This window comes from Ptychodera flava, chromosome 5 (assembly GCF_041260155.1).
Source record: "Ptychodera flava strain L36383 chromosome 5, AS_Pfla_20210202, whole genome shotgun sequence".
In the NCBI taxonomy this organism is placed as follows: Eukaryota; Metazoa; Hemichordata; class Enteropneusta; family Ptychoderidae; genus Ptychodera; species Ptychodera flava.
The window spans coordinates 10,559,354-10,583,495 of NC_091932.1; the positions used below are offsets into that span (position 1 = coordinate 10,559,354).

Here is a 24,142-nt window from a genome sequence, read left to right on the forward strand (position 1 = left end):
GGTGACCTGGCTTTAGGTTCAGCAAGACATTAATATTTTCCTTTTCTTAAAAAACAGATAACTTATACATGTATGCGTCACATGAAATTGAACAAAATGAGTACAATTTTGTGATAACATTATGCAGCACATGATGCAGGCACAGGCCTTAAATACACAACATTTCAAAAGGGATTCTGGTTGTGCACAAAATCCTATCGGCACTCCAGCGAATATTCTGAGATTACATATGTGTCATATGCTGTGCAGGAAATGCGTTATTCACTGAAAATTATTTCAACCAAATAATAACAAGGCAATGGCATATTAGATGTCAACAGTATTTTCGCACTCATAAGGCTGTCAAAAGAAGAGATACCCTAGTTTGTCAAAATATATCCCTAAGAGTTATTTCTTTTCCATGAATACATGTGTGTGACTGAAAGGGCCGCCGTTTTAGGTAAGCCTCTTCCTTAACGTATGTTACTTGCGATTGGCATAATCATTGCAACGGTCACGTCTTCGGTACATTTGTTTTCTTTGAAAAAACATAGGCGCTTGCGGTGACTGGATTGAATAAAGGTTTCTCATTCGAAGGGGTAGGTGCTCAGCAAACCTGCGTTTCAGGTTCCATGAATTATGGTGGTATTGTATTTGCATACAACGACAGTCTTGTAAGATCTTGGTCACCGTCTACTGGCCCCATCATAAATGTACACGACGGTTGGGGTACGCAAACCAGTCAAGCAACCTCAAAGGTTGTAAATGTCACCGTGAAAGTCTTCCGTGCTGCTGTTGAAGGTAAGAACAAACGTAATTAATTGTTGTTATCACTGATCACTGATCCTATCAGACATCTATTTGGTTGTGTGATTAAGAAGTCACCAATGCATTGGAATGTGTTAACACAACAGGCTTGTTTGCAAAAAGCAAGGATTTGCAATACTCATAACTTAAAGATAAAGTACAACTACCGAGGAATTAATTGCACGAATAGATACCAAACTAAAGTGTCTAATCGCCTTCAAACAGAACACACGCTCTCTATACAATGTTGAAGTTTTCACACCCCTCTTTTAATGGCTTCTGTCACGTGCAGAGAAAACGAACAAAAGGGGTGAACTCAGCAGTTAACGTTTAAACAAAATTTATAAATCTAATTGCTAAGTCAGGGATAAAATACAAGCATTAAAAGTGTACAGACTACTTATCTCAGCTGGGACGGCAAAGCTCCAGTCTCAGAGTTGTAACAGTCAGTCGGATGATGAACAGTCCTTTGGCTTGCAGGCTTGAAGTTGCACAAAGTCCACAGTATAAATCCAGCGTTGGCAGTGAAGGTCTTGAAAAGTCTTGAGAATGACTATTGCTGGAGTTTAGTAACACACAAGAGACACGATCCCTAAAGTCTGACTGGAAGCTGTGCACGTCCCTTTTATACCCATGTGCTTACATAAAGGCATATAAGAACAATCTAGAACTTTTATTGACATGCTAATTACTGTTCTTAAATTATCTCTCTTACACAACTAATTAACTTTCCAGAACATTCCAAACATGACTAATTGAATTCAAGGTTGTGAGGTCATTAAGGGCAGTGACCTTGAGAATGTTCTAGACTAATTGAACTCAGGTCATGATGAGTGTGGGGAAATGACCTACATAACACACCCCCTCTTCAAAAAAAGAAAATTTTTCAAAGAAAAATCTTTCTTTTACAAATGTAATCTTAAAAGTGTGAACAACAATAAACTCTAAATACGAGAGAGACAGTCTGCAATTAAATTGTCTCTGCCTTTGATATGTCTAATATCAAGATTAAACTCCTGTAACATTAAACTCCATCTTAGCAATCTCTGATTTTTGCCTTTTAATTTCTGCAGAAAAACAAGAGGGTTGTGATCAATATAAACCACTATTGGCTGATTTGAAGAAGTAACATAAACTTCAAAATGCTGTAAAGATAAACGCTCTTTTTCAATTGTAGAGTAGTTTCTCTGGGGTTTGTTAAATTTGCGTGAAAAATAGCAAACAGGATGATCTACACCATGACTATCCTCTTGCAATAAACAGCACCAGCAGCGGTATCACTAGCATCTACAGCTAATTTGAATGGCAAAGTGAAATCTGGTGCAGACAACACTGGAGCACTTTGCAGTATGGCTTTCAGTGTATCAAATGCCTGTTGGCATTGCTCTGACCAAACAAACATTACTTTCTTTTTAAGTAAGTTAGTCAAAGGCTCAGTAATTGTGGATAAATTTGGACAGCATTTTCTGTAGTAACCAGCCATACCGAGAAAGCTCATCAGTTGTCGTTTGCAGTTTGGTATGGGAAAACTTGAAATGGCACTGATTTTGGCATCAACAGGTTTTACCTCACCCTGTCCTACAGTATGCCCGAGGTAAGTCACCCTCGCCCAACCAAACTCAGATTTGGCAAGGTTGACAGTCAACATTGCTTTGCTCTGTCTCTCAAAGAACTTCCGCATGAGCTTGATGTGTTCCTCCAAGGTGTCACTATACAGGACGACGTCGTCAACGTAAGCTGCACATCCGTCTAGCTGGGATATGACGTCGTTGATCATCCGTTGGAACGTTGCCGGAGAGTTCTTCATTCTGAATGGCATCACCTTGTACTGGAACAATCCGTCTGGCATAACAAAGGTGGATATTTCACGAGCACGATCCGTCAGAGGGACTTGCCAAAATCCCTTCAGTTAGGTCAAATTTCGTCACATACTTGGCTTTTCCCACTCGGTCGATGAAGTCATCAATCCTCAGGATTGGGAAAGTGTCTGTCTTTGTTAAAGTGTTGACTTTCCTAAAGTCCGTGCACATACGATAACTGTGATCTGATTTTGGAAAAAGTATGCACGGTGAACTCCAGTTACTTTTACCGGGTTCAATAAAGTCATTGTCCAGCAGGTATTTGACTTCTTCCTGGAGATATTTTGCTTTTTTTGGATTCAGTCTGTATGGATGTTGTTTTACAGGCTTACTGTCCCCAACATCAACATCGTGATAGGTGACGTTTGTCCTCGTTGGAACATCTTGAAACAGGTGTTTATATTCGTGGAGCAGTTCTTTTACCTGTTGTTGTTGTTGTCTGGCTGGAGGTGTGCCAACTTTGTAGACTCCAGCTTCTCCAGGATTTCTGAGTTCTGAAGCTTGACCGAGCCCAGCTTTGAGTTTAGAGTATTTTCACTCAAGTCAGTTTCAGTATCACTATCTTCATAATGGCCAGAACTGACTGTACTGACAGGCTGAGTTATAGTAGGATTATCCCTATCCAAATATGGCTTAAACCTATTTATGTGACATAGTTGTTTTTGTTTTCGCCTGTTAGGTGTTATTATGATGTAATTTAAATCACTCAATTTCTTATCAATTAGATATGGCCCAAAGTAACGAGCATGGAGTGGTTTGCCAGGAACCGGATGTAGAACAAGAACTTTTTGACCTGGTTCAAACTTCCGTTTTGAGGTGCTTTTATCATATTTGATTTTCATTGACTGCTTAGATGACTCAAGATTTTCTCTGGCTAATTCACATGCTTTAGAGAGTTTTGTACGAAAATCTGACACATATTGCAAAATATTCAGACAATCATCATCGTCTGATAGGAATTTCTCTTTAACGAGCTTAAGTGGGCCACGGACTGTATGTCCAAATACAAGCTCAAATGGGCTAAAACCAAGAGACTCTTGAATTGACTCTCTAACAGCAAAGAGCAGAAAATGAATTTCTTCATCCCACTGCTTCTGTGTGTCAAAACAGTAGGTCCTAATCATTTTTCAAAGTTTGATGAAATCGCTCGAGAGCACCCTGACTTTCTGGATGTTAGGCGGATGACCTATACTGTTTAATGCCTAGCTGATCCATTACTTGTTGAAAAATACCAGACATAAAGTTTGTGCCTTGATCGGACTGGACACATTTAGGGAGGCCCAATAAAGTGAAAAATTTGACTAAAGCTCTCACTATAGTCTTTGTCTTTATATTTCTCAGTGGTATGGCTTCTGGGAACCGAGTTGATGTACACATTATTGTCAACATGTACTCATTTCCTGATCTTGTTTTTGGTAGGGGCCCAACACAGTCTATTAGTATCCTACTAAATGGTTCTTGAAATGCAGGAATTGGCTGTAAAGGGGCCTTGGGATGGTCTGATTTGGCTTTCCTACCATTTGACATGTGTGACAAGTTTTACAGAAATGTGCTACATCCTGCTTGAGATTAGGCCAACAAAAGTGACTGAGAATTTTATGATAAGTTTTCCTGACTCCTAAGTGACCAGCCCAGGGCGTTTCTTGGGCCAGGCGCAATATTTCAGCACGGTAGGGCTTTGGAACCACAATTTGATGTTTTATAGCCAATCGTCATCAACCAAAACATCTGGAGGTCTCCATTTACGCATGAGAATACCAGATTTTGTATAATAGGAAACAGAGCTATCTGAAGTTTTACCTTCATCATCTACCCTGTCAAACAAAAACAAAATATCTGGGTCTTTGTGTTGTTCTGCAATGAGATTTATCTAGAAAATGTCTGACTTTGGTCAGCAGAAAGTTTTACTGGAAGTTTCAAATCCACGAGGGATAACAGAATGATCCGTGTCAAACACCTGACTGAGAAAGGTGTCATTTAAGTCAACATCTGTGACATTATTTTGAGAGTATTTTGATTCTCAGAAGTTTTCTTTGACATGGCTCGAGTAATAGCACATGAAGGAAAAGCCCGGGAATTACCTCTTCTATTGGCTCTGGATTCTGATCTAAACTAGCATTATCAGTCACAAGTGGATTAGTAATAACCTTGTCCCCAGCAAGGTCATTTCCAGAAGAAGTTGAATACCTTCAAAAGGCAAAAAGGCCTAATACCTAAATCACAGGTCCAGAAACAAAGTCCGAAGACAAATAGACATTATGGAGAGGAACAGGAATAAAGTCATTGCAATCTACCCCGTTAATAAGAACTTTAGAACCTGAAAATGACTTTCAGAAAACGGCAGGGTCTCTGCCAACAAAAGAGACTGGGAAGCCCCGGTATCTCTTAAAATTTTGACAGGGGTAGCGGAAGAGAAATCACTAGAAAGTGATATAAAACCATTATGAATAAATGGTTCGAAAATACCCATAATGCTATCTTGAGAAGAATTGACCTTGACCTCATTAATTGGGGATGGGAGGGGTTTAAACTCAGAAAACGTGTTGCACACATTATTAGACTTCAATGGAGTTGATGAAGAAATAAAGCTGGTGGGCTTAGATCCACTTTGACCACTTTGACCTTCACGTTTCTTTTCAATTTGAAACAATCTGACATTAAATGGCCGTCTTTCTTACAATAATTACAAGAAAGTGTACTGAACTGTTTGTCAGAAGGAGATTGAGACTTGGGATCTGATGATGTGGGAGTGTTACTTGAACTCTGTGAACTGTTGTCATTTGATTTCCTACTGTCCTTTGAAAATTTCTTGGATGAAAAGGAGGAGTTAAATTTACCTGCATTGTTTCTGTATGAAAAGGACTGGGATGGTTTGCTGAGAAATGAAGATTTGTGGGTCAATGAATAATCATCGGCCAAACGTGCAGCAACCTCCAATGTATCTGCCTTTTGTTCATTGATAAACGTCTTGATGTCACTCCGGATGCACCTTTTAAATTCCTCAATCAAAACAAGCTGTCGTAATTTGTCATAATTCTGACTGACCTTTTCAGAAGAACACCAACGATCAAACAGTTGTTCTTTTGTTCGAGCAAATTCAACATAAGTTTGATCCTTCACCTTCTCACAATCCCTAAATTTCTGACGGTAAGCTTCAGGCACCAACTCATAGCCCTTGAGAATTAATTCCTTCACAGAATCATAATTTGAAGCCTGCTCTACTGACAACTGAATATAAATTTCTCTGGCTTTGCCCACCAAAGCACTCTGCAAAAGCATAGACCAGGACTCCTTAGGCCAATTCAGACTCTGAGCAATTTTCTCAAAATGAAGGAAATATTTATCAACATCCTTTTCTTGGAAAGGGGGAACTAACCTGAAATGCTTAGTGATGTCAAAACTGTCGGAAGGGGAGAATTTTCCTGACTGTCCAAGCTCTAAACGTTTCATTTCTAATCTTTCTTTCATTTCTAATTCTTTCTCTCTCATTTGTAATTCTAGTTTCTTGATCTCCAAATTTGTCTGCATTTCTAATTCTAATTTTCTGAGTTCAGAGGTAGACTCGGGCTCATAATCTTTCAGGGTGGATTCCTCAAATTGGCCTAAATCAACTAGAGGTTTGGCAATACGGTACTGTATTTCCCTCTTGCGCATAGATCTTTTGACTTCTACTTTAAGGAAATTGGCCAGTGTTATGAGGTCGTCTTTTCTGAGGAAATCAAATGTGTCCTGATCAAGGTCATCCATTTCCTCTGGTTAAATTCCACTGTGATGAAATTTCGCTTAGTTCACAGTGTACAGTAGTTTGAAAAGGCTTTAAAAATGTTGTCAAACGGCTCAAAATGTTCGTCTCCCGGACGAGCCCCCATTTGTCACGTGCAGAGAAAACGAACAAAAGGGTGAACTCAGCAGTTAACGTTTAAACAAAATTTATTATGAAAATAAATCTAATTTCTAAGTCAGGGATAAAATACAAGCTATAAAAGTGTACAGACTACTTATCTCAGCTGGGACGGCAAAGCTCCAGTCTCAGAGTTGTATCAGTCAGTCGGAAGAATGAACAGTCCTTTGGCTTGCAGGCTTGAAGTTGCACAAAGTCCACAGTATAAATCCAGCGTTGGCAGTGAAGGTCTTGAAAAGTCTGAGAATGACTATTGCTGGAGTTTAGTAACACACAAGAGACACGATCCCAAAAGTCTGACTGGAAGCTGTGCACGTCCCTTTTATACCATGTGCTTACATAAAGGCATATAAGAACAATCTAGAACTTTTATTGACATGCTAATTACTGTTCTAAAATTATCTCTCTTACACAACTAATTAACTTTTCAGAACATTCCAAACATGACTAATTGAATTCAAGGTGTGAGTTCATTAAGGACAGTGACCCTGACAATGTTCTAGACCAATTGAACTCAGGTCATGATAAGTGTGGGGGAAATGACCTACATAACACTTCGAAAACCTTAAAGTGTGTGTTTTAGAGTAAAATTATTAATTTTCTTAAGATTCATAGCTTTACAAGCTTACCCAGCTTATATTGTTACAGCTTTAGACCAGATATTTCTACAAGTCAGTAACAATCCTAAATATTTATAATATGACACAATTCGGATAGTTTTCAATCGGATTCGAACCCACAACATACGGCATCAGTCGCCTAGCTGAGAGGCCTGAGACAGAACCAGTCGGCTAAATCTCCACTCCCATAAAAAGAGTGGTTCATGGTATCACCAAACAACCATTTTTCACGATTTGCTTATTGGCCACCCTTGCGAAAGATAACAATCTTTGTCTTCTCTAAATTTACTATCATTCTCTATTTTTCACGAAATTCCTTGAGAATATTAATAAGAAATTTTAAATTTCTGATCGAGTCTGCAAAGATTACAATATCATCAGCATAAAGAAGACCAAAGATATCACATAATTCCTGGGTCAATTGAATACCCATACATCCAGTATTTGAAAACATGGAGTTTAACTCTCCTATGAAAAATGAAAACAACAATGGGCTTAGGATACACCCTTGACGTACACCAACAGAGCAATTGAAGTAGTCTGACTTCACATTTCTTGCTCGCACAAACACAAGCTTTAACATTTCCATATGTTGATGATAAAATACAGTACATTTTGCCATTAATACAAAGTGACTTAAGTTTATATAACAAGAGAGAATGGTTGACCCTGTCGAATGCTTTCCAAAAATCAACGAATAAATAATAAAATTTTCCATGTCTACAACTGAGGTATTTTTGTATGGTTGCATGGAGAACAAAGATATTGTCAACGGTTCTGTGTTCTTTACGAAAACAAGCCTGGCAGTCTGAAAGGATATAGTTTGTGTCTGACCATTTTGTAATCTACTGTTTAAGATAGAAGTAAAAAATTTGCCAAATGTATTCAGGAGGGAAATCCCTCTATAATTGTTGACATCACGTAACAAACTCTTCTTAAAAAGTGGAATAATTATGGCGGTCGTCCACTCTCGAGATGTACCCGAATCAAGAATGAAGTTGAACAATTTTGTTAAAACAGGTAAAATGACATCAGCTGAGAATTTACAGAATTCACTGGGAATCCCGTCAGAACCTGGGGATTTCGCTTCTTTCAGATTCTTTAGACTCTGAAGCACTTCACCTTCTGTAATTCTGGAGTTTAAAGGGGTTTCTTAATCATGTGTGGAGTCAGCAAAATTATTGAGTTGATCATCAAATGAGTTTTGAAAACCAACATTTGTAGTGCTGCCACCTGCTTTGTTATATAAAGTAGCAAAATAGTCATACCATGTGTGAACGTCGATGTCATTGAATGTGCTACCTCGCTTACTTACAATGCTTTTTAAAATTGACCAAAAGTCATTTGAACAATATGAAGATGCTTCACTGATTGCTATTGCTTCTTACAATCTCTACATGTTAGTTTAAACTTTTTCTTAGCTACCTTATATTGTTGCAATGAATCATCTGATCCCAGATTTCTAAATTCTTTGAGCTTCTGATACACACAACATTCCTCTTAATACATGAATTACCAAACCATGGTGACTGATTGCCTCTTTCCTTAAAGGTATACTGTCACCTGTTCCAACTTTGCCAGGGTTACCATGGAAAGAGAAAATCTAACCAATCACAGATTTTAAGCGGGTGGCCGCTTTTAAAAACAGCGCCCTCACATGGGCATTTTAAATACCAAGGAACGCCCCTTTGACCATATATGGGCATATTTAGATTACTGGTGACTGTATACCTTTAAATGAGCTGGTTTTGTTTCCACAATCAGACACCGCTACTTTTAAATGTAGAGCTTCATTTAATTTTGAGATCGTAGCACTGACGTTTCAAAGCGCATCCTTTGCCTCTTGTAAAAGTGGTTGACAAATTGGGGAGACTAATTTTTGATGAAAAGAGGTACTACAGCTTTCTGACCAGCGGAAACATACAATGTTTAGGCACAGGTTTGGACTTTCAACAGTACGCTGACTTTGTTTCCTATTCAAATAAGAAGCTGCTGAACTCACTGTGCACACAACTGGTAAGTGGTCAGTTTCAGTCCTTGGAATGACATCGGAATAATTAACATCGCTAAACAACGCTGATGACACAATAAAATAATCGACTACACTACATCCATTTGCCGTAACACAGGCTCACAACTATTGGAAAACTGAGGATATTTTAGATCGGTTTATTACACATTCACAGCTATTGGGACTTTAATGAACATTGAAACAAAGAATTGTGAAAATTTTCCGTTCACAGAATTTTTTCAGAAATTCAAGAGTCATCTATAGTCACTGAGTTCTTAGAAAGGCCTTTTATTTGCAATGACAGTGTCCACGCTAAAGTTCACTTCACACAAATTTTCATTTGTCTTCTGAACTGTTCACTATTGACTGAGTCGATACGTTTCTCTTCTACTGGCTGGCTTTTTCTTCCACGAAGTCTTCTTCCACGTGGGTCTTGACAATGCTGACACTTCAACTTCTCCTTCATCGGATTAACAGTTGTGTACACACGGAAACTTCTGATCCAGTATTAAGTTGATCAACAAATTCAGTTCTGCTCTCCTAAAAAAACTGTCAGTCGTGAAGACTCCTGCTTTGCTGGCACACACCAAAGACACACAGACCAACAATCTCATCCTCTGCAGATAAAACTTCAAAAGTTTTCCAGTTTTCTTCAGCAGATATTGAACTTGCTGCTTGTCACAATGTCCAGTTACCTCAGCAACCAGTAGTGTTTGTTCAGAGTCTTCCAGCTCTTAGAAGGACAAAGATATTCGTTAAAGTGTACAGCGTGTGTCACACTCGGCTCATACTTAGAACTCACAGTTACGTTGCTTCTGACACTTCTTTCCTCAAAGTCCCTCTTGAGAAAAAGAGTTAGAATCCCTATAAGCTGGCACCAATGTGCCATGACCGGAGTTATGATGGTGTTGTCGATCACTTAGTAGTCTAGCGGGGCTGGCAAGGCTTGTATTCTGATGTTGAAGGGGGTGTAAGAAAGACTAGGGCAGCAAGAACTACAAATATAAAATGCTACTTTATTCCGCTATACACTATGCTATAAGACATACACTGGTGAAAAGCTGGAGGTGGAGACTGGCCGGTATACGTGAGCCTAGACAAATATACATGGTCTCGTGAATAGTAATGACAGCTCATGAATAATATTGACATAGCATTATCATGTCACATGGAAAAAATTTACAAAAATAAAAACCACTTGACGCACAGACATACAAGCAAGATATACATAATTATCTGTACGGATCAGTAGTCGAGTTACATTAAGAAGTTGCATTTACTAGCTTCGTACAGAGCAAAAGCAATCTTTTTATATAAAAAAGACAGTCTATTTGAAACATTCATCGATTATAAGTCAGAGTACCTGGCCAGAATCGTTCAGTGATGAGGACGCTACGAGACAATCTTCTCAAACGTCGACACAGTTGCAAATGATTATGTTCTCAATTGCAGCATGGGAGATATGATGGAGACACTTTTACTTAAATTCATCACAATTACCTTTAGTTATAAAACTAAACAAAGTATATCGCAATTTTTATGATTTTGTACACACTCACCCTAAAGGAAAGTTTCACACAGCCAATTCTTAAATGTCAACTTAATGTCTGTTGGATATGTTCGCTATGAATAGCTGCTATTAATGCATGAAGAGTGTATATATCGTATCAGTTTCGGTAACATGATTATTATACAAGATCGTTAATAAATTATTGGTGGGATAAATAGATATTAATGCAAAACTGTTAATCAATACAAATCACCCTTCCGAAATAACAATGGAGAAACACCACTTTTGATTATTTTGTCTATTATGTAAACTTTCGCCTCAAACGATTCAAAACACAAAATGTTCTGAATACTAACATTGATTGCCGTTGCAGAGAAAAGTGTTTTCTTTAATTACAATTTGTATGCTACATCTTTCACATAGGTACGACACCGACGCCTGCATTGAGAGAAACCGATACATTAGCAAATCGGCAGAAAACATCAACGCAATTAAGTACAGATGTGCCAATATCGAAAAACATCAATGTGGATATGAATGTAAAGGTAAAAGATAGTATATTAATTGCAATTTGCTCAAACGTGCCGAGCGTGCAATACTCGGCATGTACTTCTAAACGCAAATAGACGTTTACTTACAACATTATAGAATCAGTAGGCACTATCATATTTAGTGGATCAATTAAATGCTTGTTGGTTTGCAAGTTTTCATTAAATTTTCTGTATCATGTGAATTTGAATGACCCTTCAACGCTAAACGATCAATGGTCAGTGTTACTTCTGCTTTAACTGAAAAGCACATTTTCTGAAGAAGTACTCACAGTTTAAGTGAAATCAGCGCAAAAGGCATGCGAAATTATTGCTGCAATGCCCTGCATGTTTTTTTTTCTCGAAATGCAGTATGCCGCTTAGGCTGTGTATACTCGGAGGTAGCCGTGAGTGTGCTTTCACCTTGTTCTCACACTTGTCTCGAGCTTCTTGTCAATCGAAAAGAAGCTTAATATTAACCTCCAGGATGGCAGAAATATACGGAAATTAGATTGAACCATCACCTTAAGACAATGTCTAATGAATTACTCACGTTGCAGAATTCTTAACATCAGTATATGCACTTACTTGTCGAGAGCCATAACGTTTGGAATATCACTGTTGACCTTTGGAAGAGAATGCCGTAAATGTTATTAGTATACTAAGTGACATTACAATCATATCCAGGTGAAAGACATTATTTTGTAAAGAGTACAAATTAGAAATTCTAATATCTTTGCACATATAATTGTATGCCATGCAAGCTGTGCACAATAGAATTTTAAAATTACTGGGAAAAGTAATGTGGTGTCCAACAATCTATGAGTCAATAAAGAGAGTCATTAAATCTCTTGGTGAAAGCTTCTATACCATACTTTCCATGCCCTCCAAAGCAATCAAGTCGACGCAAGACTGCAGCAATTAAAATGGTCCATGCAATTTTCACTTTCATTACACGTGATAAGATTTGTGAGTAGGAAGAGAAACCTAACAGGTGACTGATTCAAAAGTTTTGATTTTAATCGTCACTATGTAATGAATGTCGTTCGTGATTTCAGAAGCCTTGATTCTGAAACGGGCGACCCAAAAAGCAAGCAATTAAGATGAGCCAAATTGTGTTAAATAAAGCACGGTCCCTCCACAAAAGGGAGTAAAGCAAAGCATATTCTTCTAATTTACTAGCAAAATTGTAATGATTTTATGACTCAAGTCGTCAGCTTTACTGTGCTAATAGTAAAAATCTATTTACGTTATTCACCGCCAATGGGCCATCTCTCAGAGTCCTTCAGAAATCATACCACGAAGAATGTGCAATATTAATAGAATGTTAGGAAAACAGCAACTAATCAAACTGAATATAGCGTAACAAAGAATAGATTCTGGCGGAACACGATTGGAACAAAGTGGAGAAAATGAGATGAGAGTAATTATCGAAATTTTAATGAAATCGAAATTTTTACAGCTTAAATTTTGCATAATGATAGAATAGTGTAAAAAATTAAAAATTTGCTTTTATAGAACAAAACAACAAAAGTACATCGATTATTATATATCCCTTAAATAGTATTCATTTCTATAAAAATGTTTTATTTTTGTGTAAATACCATAAAGAAACGAGACAAAATGCATAAAATATTTCTAATTGATGACTTTTTGGTCAAGGCTCTTTTAAAATGTCCCTTACTTTTTTCATCGATTGGGCTTAATAAACACTACATGTGGTCAGGGCACTTTTGAAATGACCCTGACTAACTAAACTGAAAATCGATTGAAAATGGTCATGTTGGTTGGGGCAAATTAGCAAATCGAGATAAAATTAGTATTTCGGTAACAAAAAAAGTATAGACAAGTTCAAACATTTTCATTCAAATATAAATATTGTTCCTATGTATTGAAGAAATATTGCATTAGATACAATCATGCAATGATTCTTACTCATAATATTTGTACATCATCGCAAATTTCGGGTACAATTTTAAAAAAAGATGGTTACCAAATACGATGTTATATATAAAAAGATTCTTAAATTCCTGAGAAATTGTGCCAATCCAATTACCCCAATATAGTTCCAATCGTGTTTCGGGATATTGGCATGACCAGATACAATATTATCAGCTGTAATTCAAACTTTAGTATGTATAAGGGGCTAGTTTGGAATAAAATAAATTGAAATATTGAACAAAATGAAGAGCTAGCAGGTCTTAGAAGATATTATAAACCAAAAATTGACTGTACGTGCATCCGTTTTATGCTTTGTCAAAAGCAGTGAATTTTGTGACGTCATACTCAGATGAGTACTGATAATGTATTCGATTATCCAGTAATCTGGCCCCAGATGTTGTTTACATCTACACATTCACTTGTATAGCCTAAAAAATACTAATGTACCCACTCCCGGTCCATGGTGGAATCAAGCACACTTTACACGCCATAATGTTCTCAGCATCGCCTTGTACATTATGGTTTGGAAAGTTTACTTTCGTCCATTATGGTCCGGGAGGGGGTACATTATTGCGTAAACGATAAAATCTCTATTTTGTTATATGATGCTCAGTCACTTTCCTTGGAAGGTGCAACATGTTTGCTGCCATAGTCTTTTTACTTGTTGTATTCATCAGATGTTCGATCTATTAGAGCAAACCAGCAATGTCGTAAAAATAAATTCTACAACGATGGAGCAGAAGGTTGCCTTTACCAAGGGTATGTAAATTGATAAACTATGAACAGGGAAGAAAGTATATACTCTTTCACATATTCCGCTCAGCAAAAACTAAAAAACCATACCAATCAAGGTGGCATTGATACCTATAGCAGGAAAATTTCATGACACGTGAATTTCAGCCAGACATAGCATTATCATATGAAAGGCTCTTTGACTTTTTGTAGGAATGATATACACCATATTCATACGTGTTAAGTTTTAAAATACTTATTGCATAGATCATAAGCATGTGAAAAATATGAAAAATTTGATCTATTTCTTTATCATGTCTGGTCTGCTTGCAAATAAGAAAACCAGTCGAGATTTTCAGCAAAACAGTTACACACACTTTGTCTATCATTAAACAGAAGTACTTCACAACATGGAGAAAATACTGTTGACAACTGGAGACAGCCAATTTGTGGATCAAGTGGAAGACCAAACCAAGGTTTTGATAAGCACGATTCTTTCTATAGTGAAGTTGCTGTCCAAGTTTATTCTTTCGGGGAAGTATCAAATCAACGGCTCGCTTGCACTTAATACATCGGCGTTTGTCTTGTACCTTGAAAGTGATTCGCCCGATAAAGTTTGCGACAGAGCAATCATGCTTCTACATGGAAGCGGCTTTTACATCCCGCCAGCTAACAGTGTCTTCCCTAACCCTGTAACGTGGGGGAAAATCTCTGTTATGGTAAGTTTTTGGTTTACTTGTTTGTTACCCCACAAACGGTTTTCGGTGATTTTTTGTCGTCGCTTTTTGAAATACTGACCAATCGTAAAAATGTTCTGGTTCCTCGTTAAGAGGTTCTGAGATTGATGTTGATTTTTCAAAATCTATAACACAGTAGGTCTACACCATATTCGGGCATTACATAGGTCTAGACATTTCTGCGTGAGTGTAAATATAGGTTATATACCATACACACATCCCTTTGGAAAGAAGCACAAAAACAAAGTCTCTTTATTAAGCCAAGGTAAGTAAATTCTTTGTTTTGCGTCTACTCAAAATCCTAAAAGCTACAAGGTTAAGTGCTTAAAAACACACACACAGAAAATTTAACAACACACACATAAAATTTAGCACAAAATCAGTTTGCCTTTCTTGGACAACTTTTCTCAAACAAAATGAATGATCCTGTCACAGTGTAACAAGCTGTATGATCGCTGTATGCATTGTCATGACATATAGATCAAAATAAACACTCAATCGTAGACGTTCGCTTTTATCTTATTAGTTTTAGATTTCTTTCTTGTGCGTTCAATGTGTCCACATGGAAATACCATTGCACAGCACCTTGACGATCTGTCAAATTCCTTTAATCTCAGCAGTTTGAGGAATGGGTAAACCATAACAGTATACAGTAGCTGTCTTTTGTGCTCAAGTTCTCGCAAGTTTCTTTCAAATTTCTTGAAATTTCTTTGGTAATGTTTACGCTCTCATGGATTGTTGCAGTTTTGCTGAAAGGTGTCTTTGTTTTGAAAGAAAACATCAAACAAATCGGGTAACTTAAAGCCTCTGTATTCAATTTTAGAGAGATGGACACCAGAGAGAACAGGACTTTGGTGACATTTTTGACAAAAGTCTTCCCTTAGTTTCCTTCTGACCATCCGTAAAACCAGTACCTTTCCTTTCCCTGCGATCAAAGCAATGAAATCATTTCGTAATTGACAGTCTCCATGGCCACCCACAGACTCATAAGACCCAAATTTAGATGGAAACTTCACATCTATTTTCCTTGCACTTTCAAGTAGCACGTCAAAGGCATTTCGTGTACAGTACTGATCAGTGGTTTGTTTTTATTTAAAGTTAAAATGGCTAAATGAACCAAATTGATGGCAAAACTGAAATACCGATAAACTAGGATTGTCTTGAACACCTTCCGACTTTTCCGTAAGCCATACTTTCCCCTGTACCATCATGGTAAGAAGTTGATATCATGGAGGTAAAAAATGTTGATATCAATCGGCCGACTGAATCTCTGTCTCTACAAGTCCCGATTGCTCACAACGACCATACCTTCAAGTAGCCACGCAAAAGTTTCCTGTTAAGTGACTTTGATTATTTCTCTGCTTTCATCCATTGTTAACGCGAAGACAACGCCGCAACAGACAGCGAGAACGTGAGGCAGAGTATCGACAGAGGTAATTGTATAGAGGGTACCGTTTTACATCAGTGAAATCCAACTGCCGTAAAGGAGTGTTTAGCCACACAGTTCAAAAGGCACCATGACTTGCTTTTGCGACAAAATAGCACAACCACCGCCGAAATCACAAAAGTTTGTATTTTTCTGTGTTTTCCCCCCAAAATCCCAAAAACTACGCGCACGGACGCAAAATAAAGAATTTACTTACTTTGGCTTTATCTTGAATAATTCAACATTAAAATATGATTATTTTCTGTAATTTGCATCGATACTTCGTCCATCTTCATCCAACACACCTAGAAATCATATTTGTGCTTGTTTCAGATATTCCAAATGATTGCAAGGTATCGTTACACAACACAAAGAAATTCGGAACCGACAACCGAGCTGTTAATTTTAGAATTCCTTGACCCTTCCTTCGATGAAATTCAAGGTAAACTCTCTACAAGCACTAATATAGCGGAAAACTTATAGTCACAATTTCACTTGAATCCTATATAGTCATGACTTTGCTGCTTCAAATTAATTTTTCACATCCAGTCATCACCATCACAAGTCTGTTTCACTCGAAGAACTGAACACACCACAGGAAAAGTAATTGTAGTGAGTAGGTCGTACCCGTTGTTTTTCTTCTCGGCCACATATTTTGTGAAGCACCTTGATTTTCGAGCTCAATGTCATTATGGCAGTACTGTAGTTAATCCTTCTTTCAATCGACGTCAATTATTTAGATATTCAAATGGTACGTTTAAAAGTACTGCGAACTAGCAGCATATATGATAATCCTGTAGTTAGACGGTTAAGGGAAATAAGATAGTTGTGTTCTCTGACAAGGCCCCTCCAAGAATGATCAAGCTTGGGTAAGAAAGTTAGGCCTACATTTCTATAACCTAACACTGACAACCCTTATATATTTGTTTGTAAATGTCAAGCCATTGTTGATTAAGGGCCGTCTTGCTTAAACTTCAAATACAAGCGTCTTTTCTACACATAAAATACCATGGAACATCTGATTTGGTCTCCACATAGAAGCAACTTTTACTCACAATACATGTCAACCTAATGGAATTTTGCCCCCAACAAATGAGTGCAATTATCACAGAAGTAGCTCGATGTCTCTGCGAATTTTCTGCATGGTAAGAACTATTTCAGTTTTGATGTAAATTGTCACAGCTGGCACAATATACAATGCTGTGGAAAGGACTAACTGCAGTTCATTCTAGCTGCTTGTTATTTAATTATGTGTACCGGTACATCTATCACATCGAGCGTTCAATTCTGAAATATCAAGCACTGATTGAGGATTCTATTTGCAGCATTTTGTGAAATATATGGACTTGTATATCAGGCTCAGTGACAGGCGTACTCTTTCTCTCCACTCAAAACACAAACGAAAGCTAAGTACACGATTTTTCAGAATTGTGCGACCACTTAACAGGTGGAGTCTAAATAGCAAAAATAGTGTAAGTGAAGTTTTTTACTCTTAAATCTCTATGGACATTACTATTGAAAGGCACAGTCTCATATTACCATGTGTCATGTCAAATGTGCTGCTTGAGACGCTTGACTTCGTCTTGTGTGCGATGCTGCACGAGTGACACTTATGCTGATGTGACACAGGCGAGAGTGGATAACCAGATATGAACTGAAAATACTCACGTGTTTCAGTACACGCTGCAGTTGTCTTTGAATTTAAACTTTTGCCACATGTTTGCAACTTCATTGAAAGTGTTATGATCAACATCATTAACAATATTTACTACAGATTAATTCCAAAGGTCATTAAGTTTATATGTAATTACCTGAAATAAAAATACTAAATTTTTTGGTTGCTAGCTGTCATTGTATCAATGTATCGACGTAAAAATGCTTAATGACCTCCAGTAATGTTAAATCATAGGATCTTCAATATTCATACCAAGATTCATCAAGTTTGATTTAGTCAATTCAGATATATCCCTAATATGGAAAGTTCATCAAATATGCAAATTAGAAGTTAACTTTGATGTCACACCTTTATGTCTTTCATAGCGGATAAATCCTTGTGTGATTAACATTTGTAGCATACGTCATTCAATTTTGTACAGCCCTTCTCACTTTATGTCTGGGTTTTTTTCTAAAATCATTAATTATGCCCACGAGCATGAAATATGCAAGCCACACCCACGAAAAACTAATCAGTTCATGCCATTCTCAAACAAAATCTGTGTACAAGATTTGATTCTGATCTGATGAGCCGTTTTTGAAATATCTTGCGCACAGACAGACAAACACACAGACATACAGACACACAGACATACAGACACCCAGACAGACATCGCTGATGACATAAGCTCATGTGTGTGTTAGGCTGAAATAAGCTCCCGGATTATACTAAATCTGCGAACACAAATTGCACCAAAACGCGCCTGGATAATATCAGGATTCCTGAGTGCGTCAAGTGCACAATAGTAATTGTAAAGACTCCTTGCACTTACGAGCTATTTGAGATTTTATTGTAACATTACTAACGCTTTGACTAACGCAGCACATGAGACTTTAAACCTTCATCCAAGGGTAATTATAACACCGTCCCTGGATGGAATGACTGTTCCAAGGATGTCCATGAGGTTGCCCGCAAAATGTTCTTGTTTTGGGTAAATGGAGGGAAATCCAAACACGGTCCCTTATTTTGAATGATGAGGAATTCCCGGGCTAATTTCAAGTATCATTTTCGTGTTTGTGGGAAAATGAAAATCAAATTAGGGCTGATAAAATGGCTAATCACTAAGAGTGTATTGAACAAAAGAAATTTTGGAACGAGGTCAGAAAACATTTGAGCAATAAAGCTCATTTAGCATGTACAATGGCCGATGCATCTTGGCATGCTAATTTTGCAAAAATGTAGCAGAATCATTCAGTGCAATTTTAATTCAGTGTCTTCGGTTTCGAGGAAGAGGGATATACAGGAGAAGTTGAGCAATGTTGCTTTCTCCTCTTACCATTTCGTTGCCACGGACGAAATTCTAGAAGCCTTCTGTCAGCTACCCGACGAGAAATCAGGCGCTGCCTGCGCATTTTTTTAACTCAAATTAATGCTTTCCCATGGCTATTTGCCTTCTCGTCTTACGAATGTTATTTTGGTTCTTATTATTGAGGACAAAGTAGAGCTGGCCAGTGACGTTTTAAACTACCACCCCATTGCGTTGGCTACTATTCTTTCAAAGATGCTAGAGCGTATTGTTCTACAGAAATGTCTGATTTCTCATTATCTTCAATTTGGTTTCAAACGTAACCATTCTACTGACCTCTATTTATTCGCCTTCAAAGAAATAGTTGATTTCTATACCAGCAAAGGGGGTCCGATGTTCGTTTGTTTTCTTGATGCATCGAAAGCATTCGACCGCGTGAATCACTTTAAATTAATGCAGAAGCTCAGTATAGGAATATTCCCCCTACATGGTAAGATTCCATCATTTTTGGTATAGAAACCACTTGTTTTGTGTGCAATGGTGCAATGCAATGCAAGGAAAAGCTTTATCCTTACCTTTTAAACATTAATTCAGAAGCTTTGTGACACTAACATAGTAATATTTGTTGTACAGCAGCAAATAACTTAAGCCATGCAGATGATATGACACTTCTCAGTCCAAGTATTAAGAGTTTACAATATCCTCATGTATCTGAAGATTATGGTAAAGATTATTCAGAGAAATCGGAATGTATGGTTTTAATGGTAGACAAATTGCTCTTTCTCTTACACCTTGTGTAATATTCAACGGTAAATGGGTTGTTATTCAGCACACTCACTTGGTTCATGTTATTACTAATAACGTGGCTGATGATGTCGATAATGAAAGATATAGACGTACTTTTTGTGTGAGAGCCAATATGCTATTGAGACAATGTTAATACTGCTCTATTAATGTCAAGCAAGTGTTGTTTTCTGCTTACTGTAGGGATATTTATTGCTATAATTTTAAGTTTAATACAAATCAAAGTTTTGAACAAACATCAAAGTTATGTATAACAATGTTTGGAGGAGGCTATGCTCGTAGCAGTGCTTCAAATATGTTTGTGCCTAAACAATGTCTTTTAGGGAATTTATCCGATATAGTATTTACTGTAAATGCAGAATTGATAGATCTTCAAACGCATTGATTTCTCTCACATGTAAATCAGACTGGAATCGCCACAGTAAGATTTTCCGTTTCTGGAGGAAGCAGTTATACACAATTTAACTCTTTCTTTAGCAAGTGATTACTTACACATTATCTCTATTTCTCTTTTTCTGTATTTTTTGATCATTTCAGTATGACTTTCCTTTTGTATGTGTTATGCTGTTATTGACACATTGTCTGAAATAAACTTCAAAAATGCTAATAACATCCCACGTTACCGTTACTGGTAAATGTTAACGCGTTTCAAACGTTCTCTCTTTTATTAGGAATATACCACAATATAATATAGATCGTTGTTTAATGCATATATATTAGCCATGTAATGTGGATTAATCAAAAACAATAATTTTTCATATTCATTAACGATTTAGAATATGTGTTTTGATTATAATTAGTAATCCTCAGAAGATGAGATCTTGTTCAATTCATATCCCGTATCTTTATCTACAGTCAAAAACGTATCCCAAGAGTTTGGGATATACTTTGGCAAGAAGGGCGTCTCTCTCGTCAATGGAACTATGGATGGAGTAGAAAGTTTCGCCCGCGAATTAAAACGTGGTTTTCGATGGATTCTCAGGGTATGGGTGCTTTTTATTACAATCCTTGATGTCAAGGTACATTGCATATAAAAACCAAGGCAAGGATACAAACACTATAAATTTGAGTAAGTTTTGTATCTATTATACAGAAGCATCTATTGGCATTAGCTTGAGGGAAACTCTAGGTCTTAAAGGATTACACAAATTTGATCATAATCAGTGTGATTGCCCATTTCTCTCTTCCAGAATCTAAGGTCATACCATGCCGTTAAGATCGCTTTTCATAGTTCAGAATCTTTGAATGAGAACACTACCGTATTCATGTCAAAAGGGGACTATTGCGATATCGACAATTACGATGACTATGGGACCTTCTCGGACACTGTTAAATTCGTGGGAAATACGGCTAATCTGTTCATCCCTGAATATATGATGGCACAGCAGGGAAATTATTGTCTCTCATGCAAACTTAATACCAGTGAGTATAAATGCTAAAGTACAATAGATTGGCATGACCAAACAGACAAGCATCGATGTGATACATTACTTTAGAAATTATTATCCTTATCAAAAGACAGCTAAATACTTTTAAAATATTTCAAGACCCCAGTGCCAGATACAAGCATACAATAATCAGTTGTGCAACAAATTTAATCAGCATTATCTTAGATAAGTTAAAGTTATCAAACTATTACAACACAACTTTCCATCATACTGGAATTCACTTTCTTTCTCATTAGATACAGGGTTGCATTTTACGTTGGTCGTGACACAGCATAAATGCAGCTTTTGGGAAGAGAAAAACGGTACCTGGGATACTGATGGTTGCAGAGTAAGTTAAACGTAACAAATTTATTGTTAAGTTTTAATGCATTATAAGCCTTACTACCATGGAATATAGATCCCCATCAACAAAATTAGATCAGTCCATTCATTCATTCATTCCATAATTGTAAGCGTTGCAGGCCAATTTTAGATAAAATCACGTTAACTTAAATATCAAAAGATTTAAGAACATATTACATGAGAGCGTAAAAACGTTGCAATATATATATATAAAATATCAATCAGATAGCTTAAGAGTCTCGATGCATATATTAACATATATATTCAAGATTTACGATTGTTTACATTTATGCCTATTTTGTTTAAGGTTTCGTCAGAGTCAAACATCAATTCTACAGTGTGCCTCTGCAATCATCTCACGGCATTTACCGCGGAGTACACGATCGGAACCAAGGAGAAAGATGACGATCAGATCAAACCTTGAAAGTTGAATAAAAAGCGCCCTCAAGTGAGAGAATTCGCTGATGGAGACGAGCTAATGCTTTCATCGTCATTTATTATCTGTTTATTATTAAGCATTGATTTCCTTGTGCAATTACGCATTTTCGCCATGGACAAATTTTAAACCAGATGTGAACTGAAAATGCTCACGTCTTTCATAATATTGCAGTTATGTGTAAATTTGAACCTTTGCCACATGTTTGCAACTTCATTGAAAGTTTTATGATCAACATAATGAATAATATTCAGCACAGATTAATTCGAAATCCAAGTATATATCCCCAATCAGGAAAGTTTATTAAAATATGCAAAGGAATTGACTGAAATGTTCTCATTAAATATGCAAATTAGGAATTGGCTGAAGTAAAAATGTTAAATGACTTTCAATAATGTGATATCATCGTACTTTAATGTAAACAGCAATTCGTCAACTTTAGTCTAGTCAAGACAGATAAATATCCCTAATTATGAAAGTTCATTAAATATGCAAATTAGGAATTTGGGGAAGTAAAAAAGTTTAATTACTTTCAATAATGTTGTTTTATAGTATCTTCAATATATGTTGCGAGATTCATCAACTTCAGTCGAGTCAATTCAGATATATATCCCTAATTAGTGAAGTTCATTTAGTATGTATACTCAAAATAAGGAATCGGTTGAAGTGAAATTGCTTAATGATTTTCAATAATGTTACATCATAGTATCTTCAATGTACACAGCAAGTTTCATCAACTTTGGTCGAGTCAATTCAGATATATATATCTAATTATGAAAATAAGTATGTCAATAAATATTTGGCTGAAGTAAAAATGCTTAATGACTTTCAAAAATGTTATATCATAGTGTCTTTAATGTACATAGCAAGTTTCATCAATTTTGGTAAAGTCAGTTCAAATAAATATCCCTAATTTCAAAATTTCATTAAATATGTAAATTAAGAGTTTGATGAAGTAAAAATGCTTAGTGACTTTCAATAATGTTAAATCATAGTATCTTCAATATACATACCAAGTTTTGTCAATTTTGATCAAGTCAAATCAGATATATAACCCTAACAAGGAAAGTTCATTAAATATGCAAATTATCCATTATCTTTTATGTCACCCCTTAATATCTTTCACAGCTGATATATCTTGATGTGATAAACATTTGTAGCGAGTCTCATCAAATTCAATAAATATGCAAATGAGCCCTAAATTAACTTGACACTGTTCAATGTTTCATAGCACAATTAAATATTTATCAGATCAATATCTGTAGCACGTTTCACAAAATTTTGTGCCGTAATTTCAGAGTTATATTCCTAATTGAAAATTTCATTAAATATGCAACTGGCACCTTATTAACTTCACACTACTGAATGCTTTACAACAAAGTTAGATATCCGTCGGATCAGTGTATGCAACAGTTTCCAACACATTTGATTCAGTTATTTCAGAGTTATATGACTAATTATAAACTTCACGAAATGTACAAATGAGCTATTTATTAACTTGACACTGCTCAAGGCTTTTCAATATAATTGGATATTTATCAGATCAACATCTGTAGCAAGTTTCATCAAATTTAATGCTGTAATTTTGGAGTAATATCACTAATAACAAAGTTCATTAAATATGCAAATGAAGCCTTAATTAACTTAACACTACTAAATGCTTTACAAAAAAGTTAGATATCTGTCGGATCAGTATATGCAGCAGTTTTCATAACATTTGATGCAGTTATTTCGGAGTAATATTACTAATTATCAAACTTCATAAAATATGCAACTGAGCTATTTATTAACTTTACACTGCTCAATGCTTCTCAGTACAATTGGATATTAATCAGATCAACATCTTTAGCAAGTTTCATTCAATTCAATGCTGTAATTTTGGAGTAATATCACTAATAACAAAGTTCATTAAATATGCAAATGAACTCTTAATTAACTTCACACTACTAAATGCTTTACAAAAAAGTTAGATATCTGTCGGATCAGTATATTTGACAATTTTCAACACATTTGATGTAGTTATTTCAGAGTAATATGACTAATTATCAAGCTTCATTTAATATGCAAATGAGCTATTTATTAACTTTGCACTGCTCGATGCT

General features: G+C 36.4%; 1 protein-coding gene across 1 annotated transcript; it reads left to right on the plus strand.

The window, feature by feature from the left end:
- Positions 1-539: 539 nt before the first annotated feature.
- On the plus strand, positions 540-23,135 carry LOC139132987 (uncharacterized). Its single transcript, XM_070699331.1, has 9 exons — positions 540-780; positions 11,111-11,232; positions 13,833-13,914; positions 14,284-14,606; positions 16,384-16,492; positions 20,670-20,797; positions 21,005-21,236; positions 21,499-21,590; positions 21,912-23,135. Exons 1-9 carry the CDS (start codon positions 612-614, stop codon positions 22,026-22,028), a joined length of 1,374 nt encoding a protein of 457 aa, XP_070555432.1. The 5' UTR covers positions 540-611; the 3' UTR covers positions 22,029-23,135.
- Positions 23,136-24,142: the final 1,007 nt, after the last annotated feature.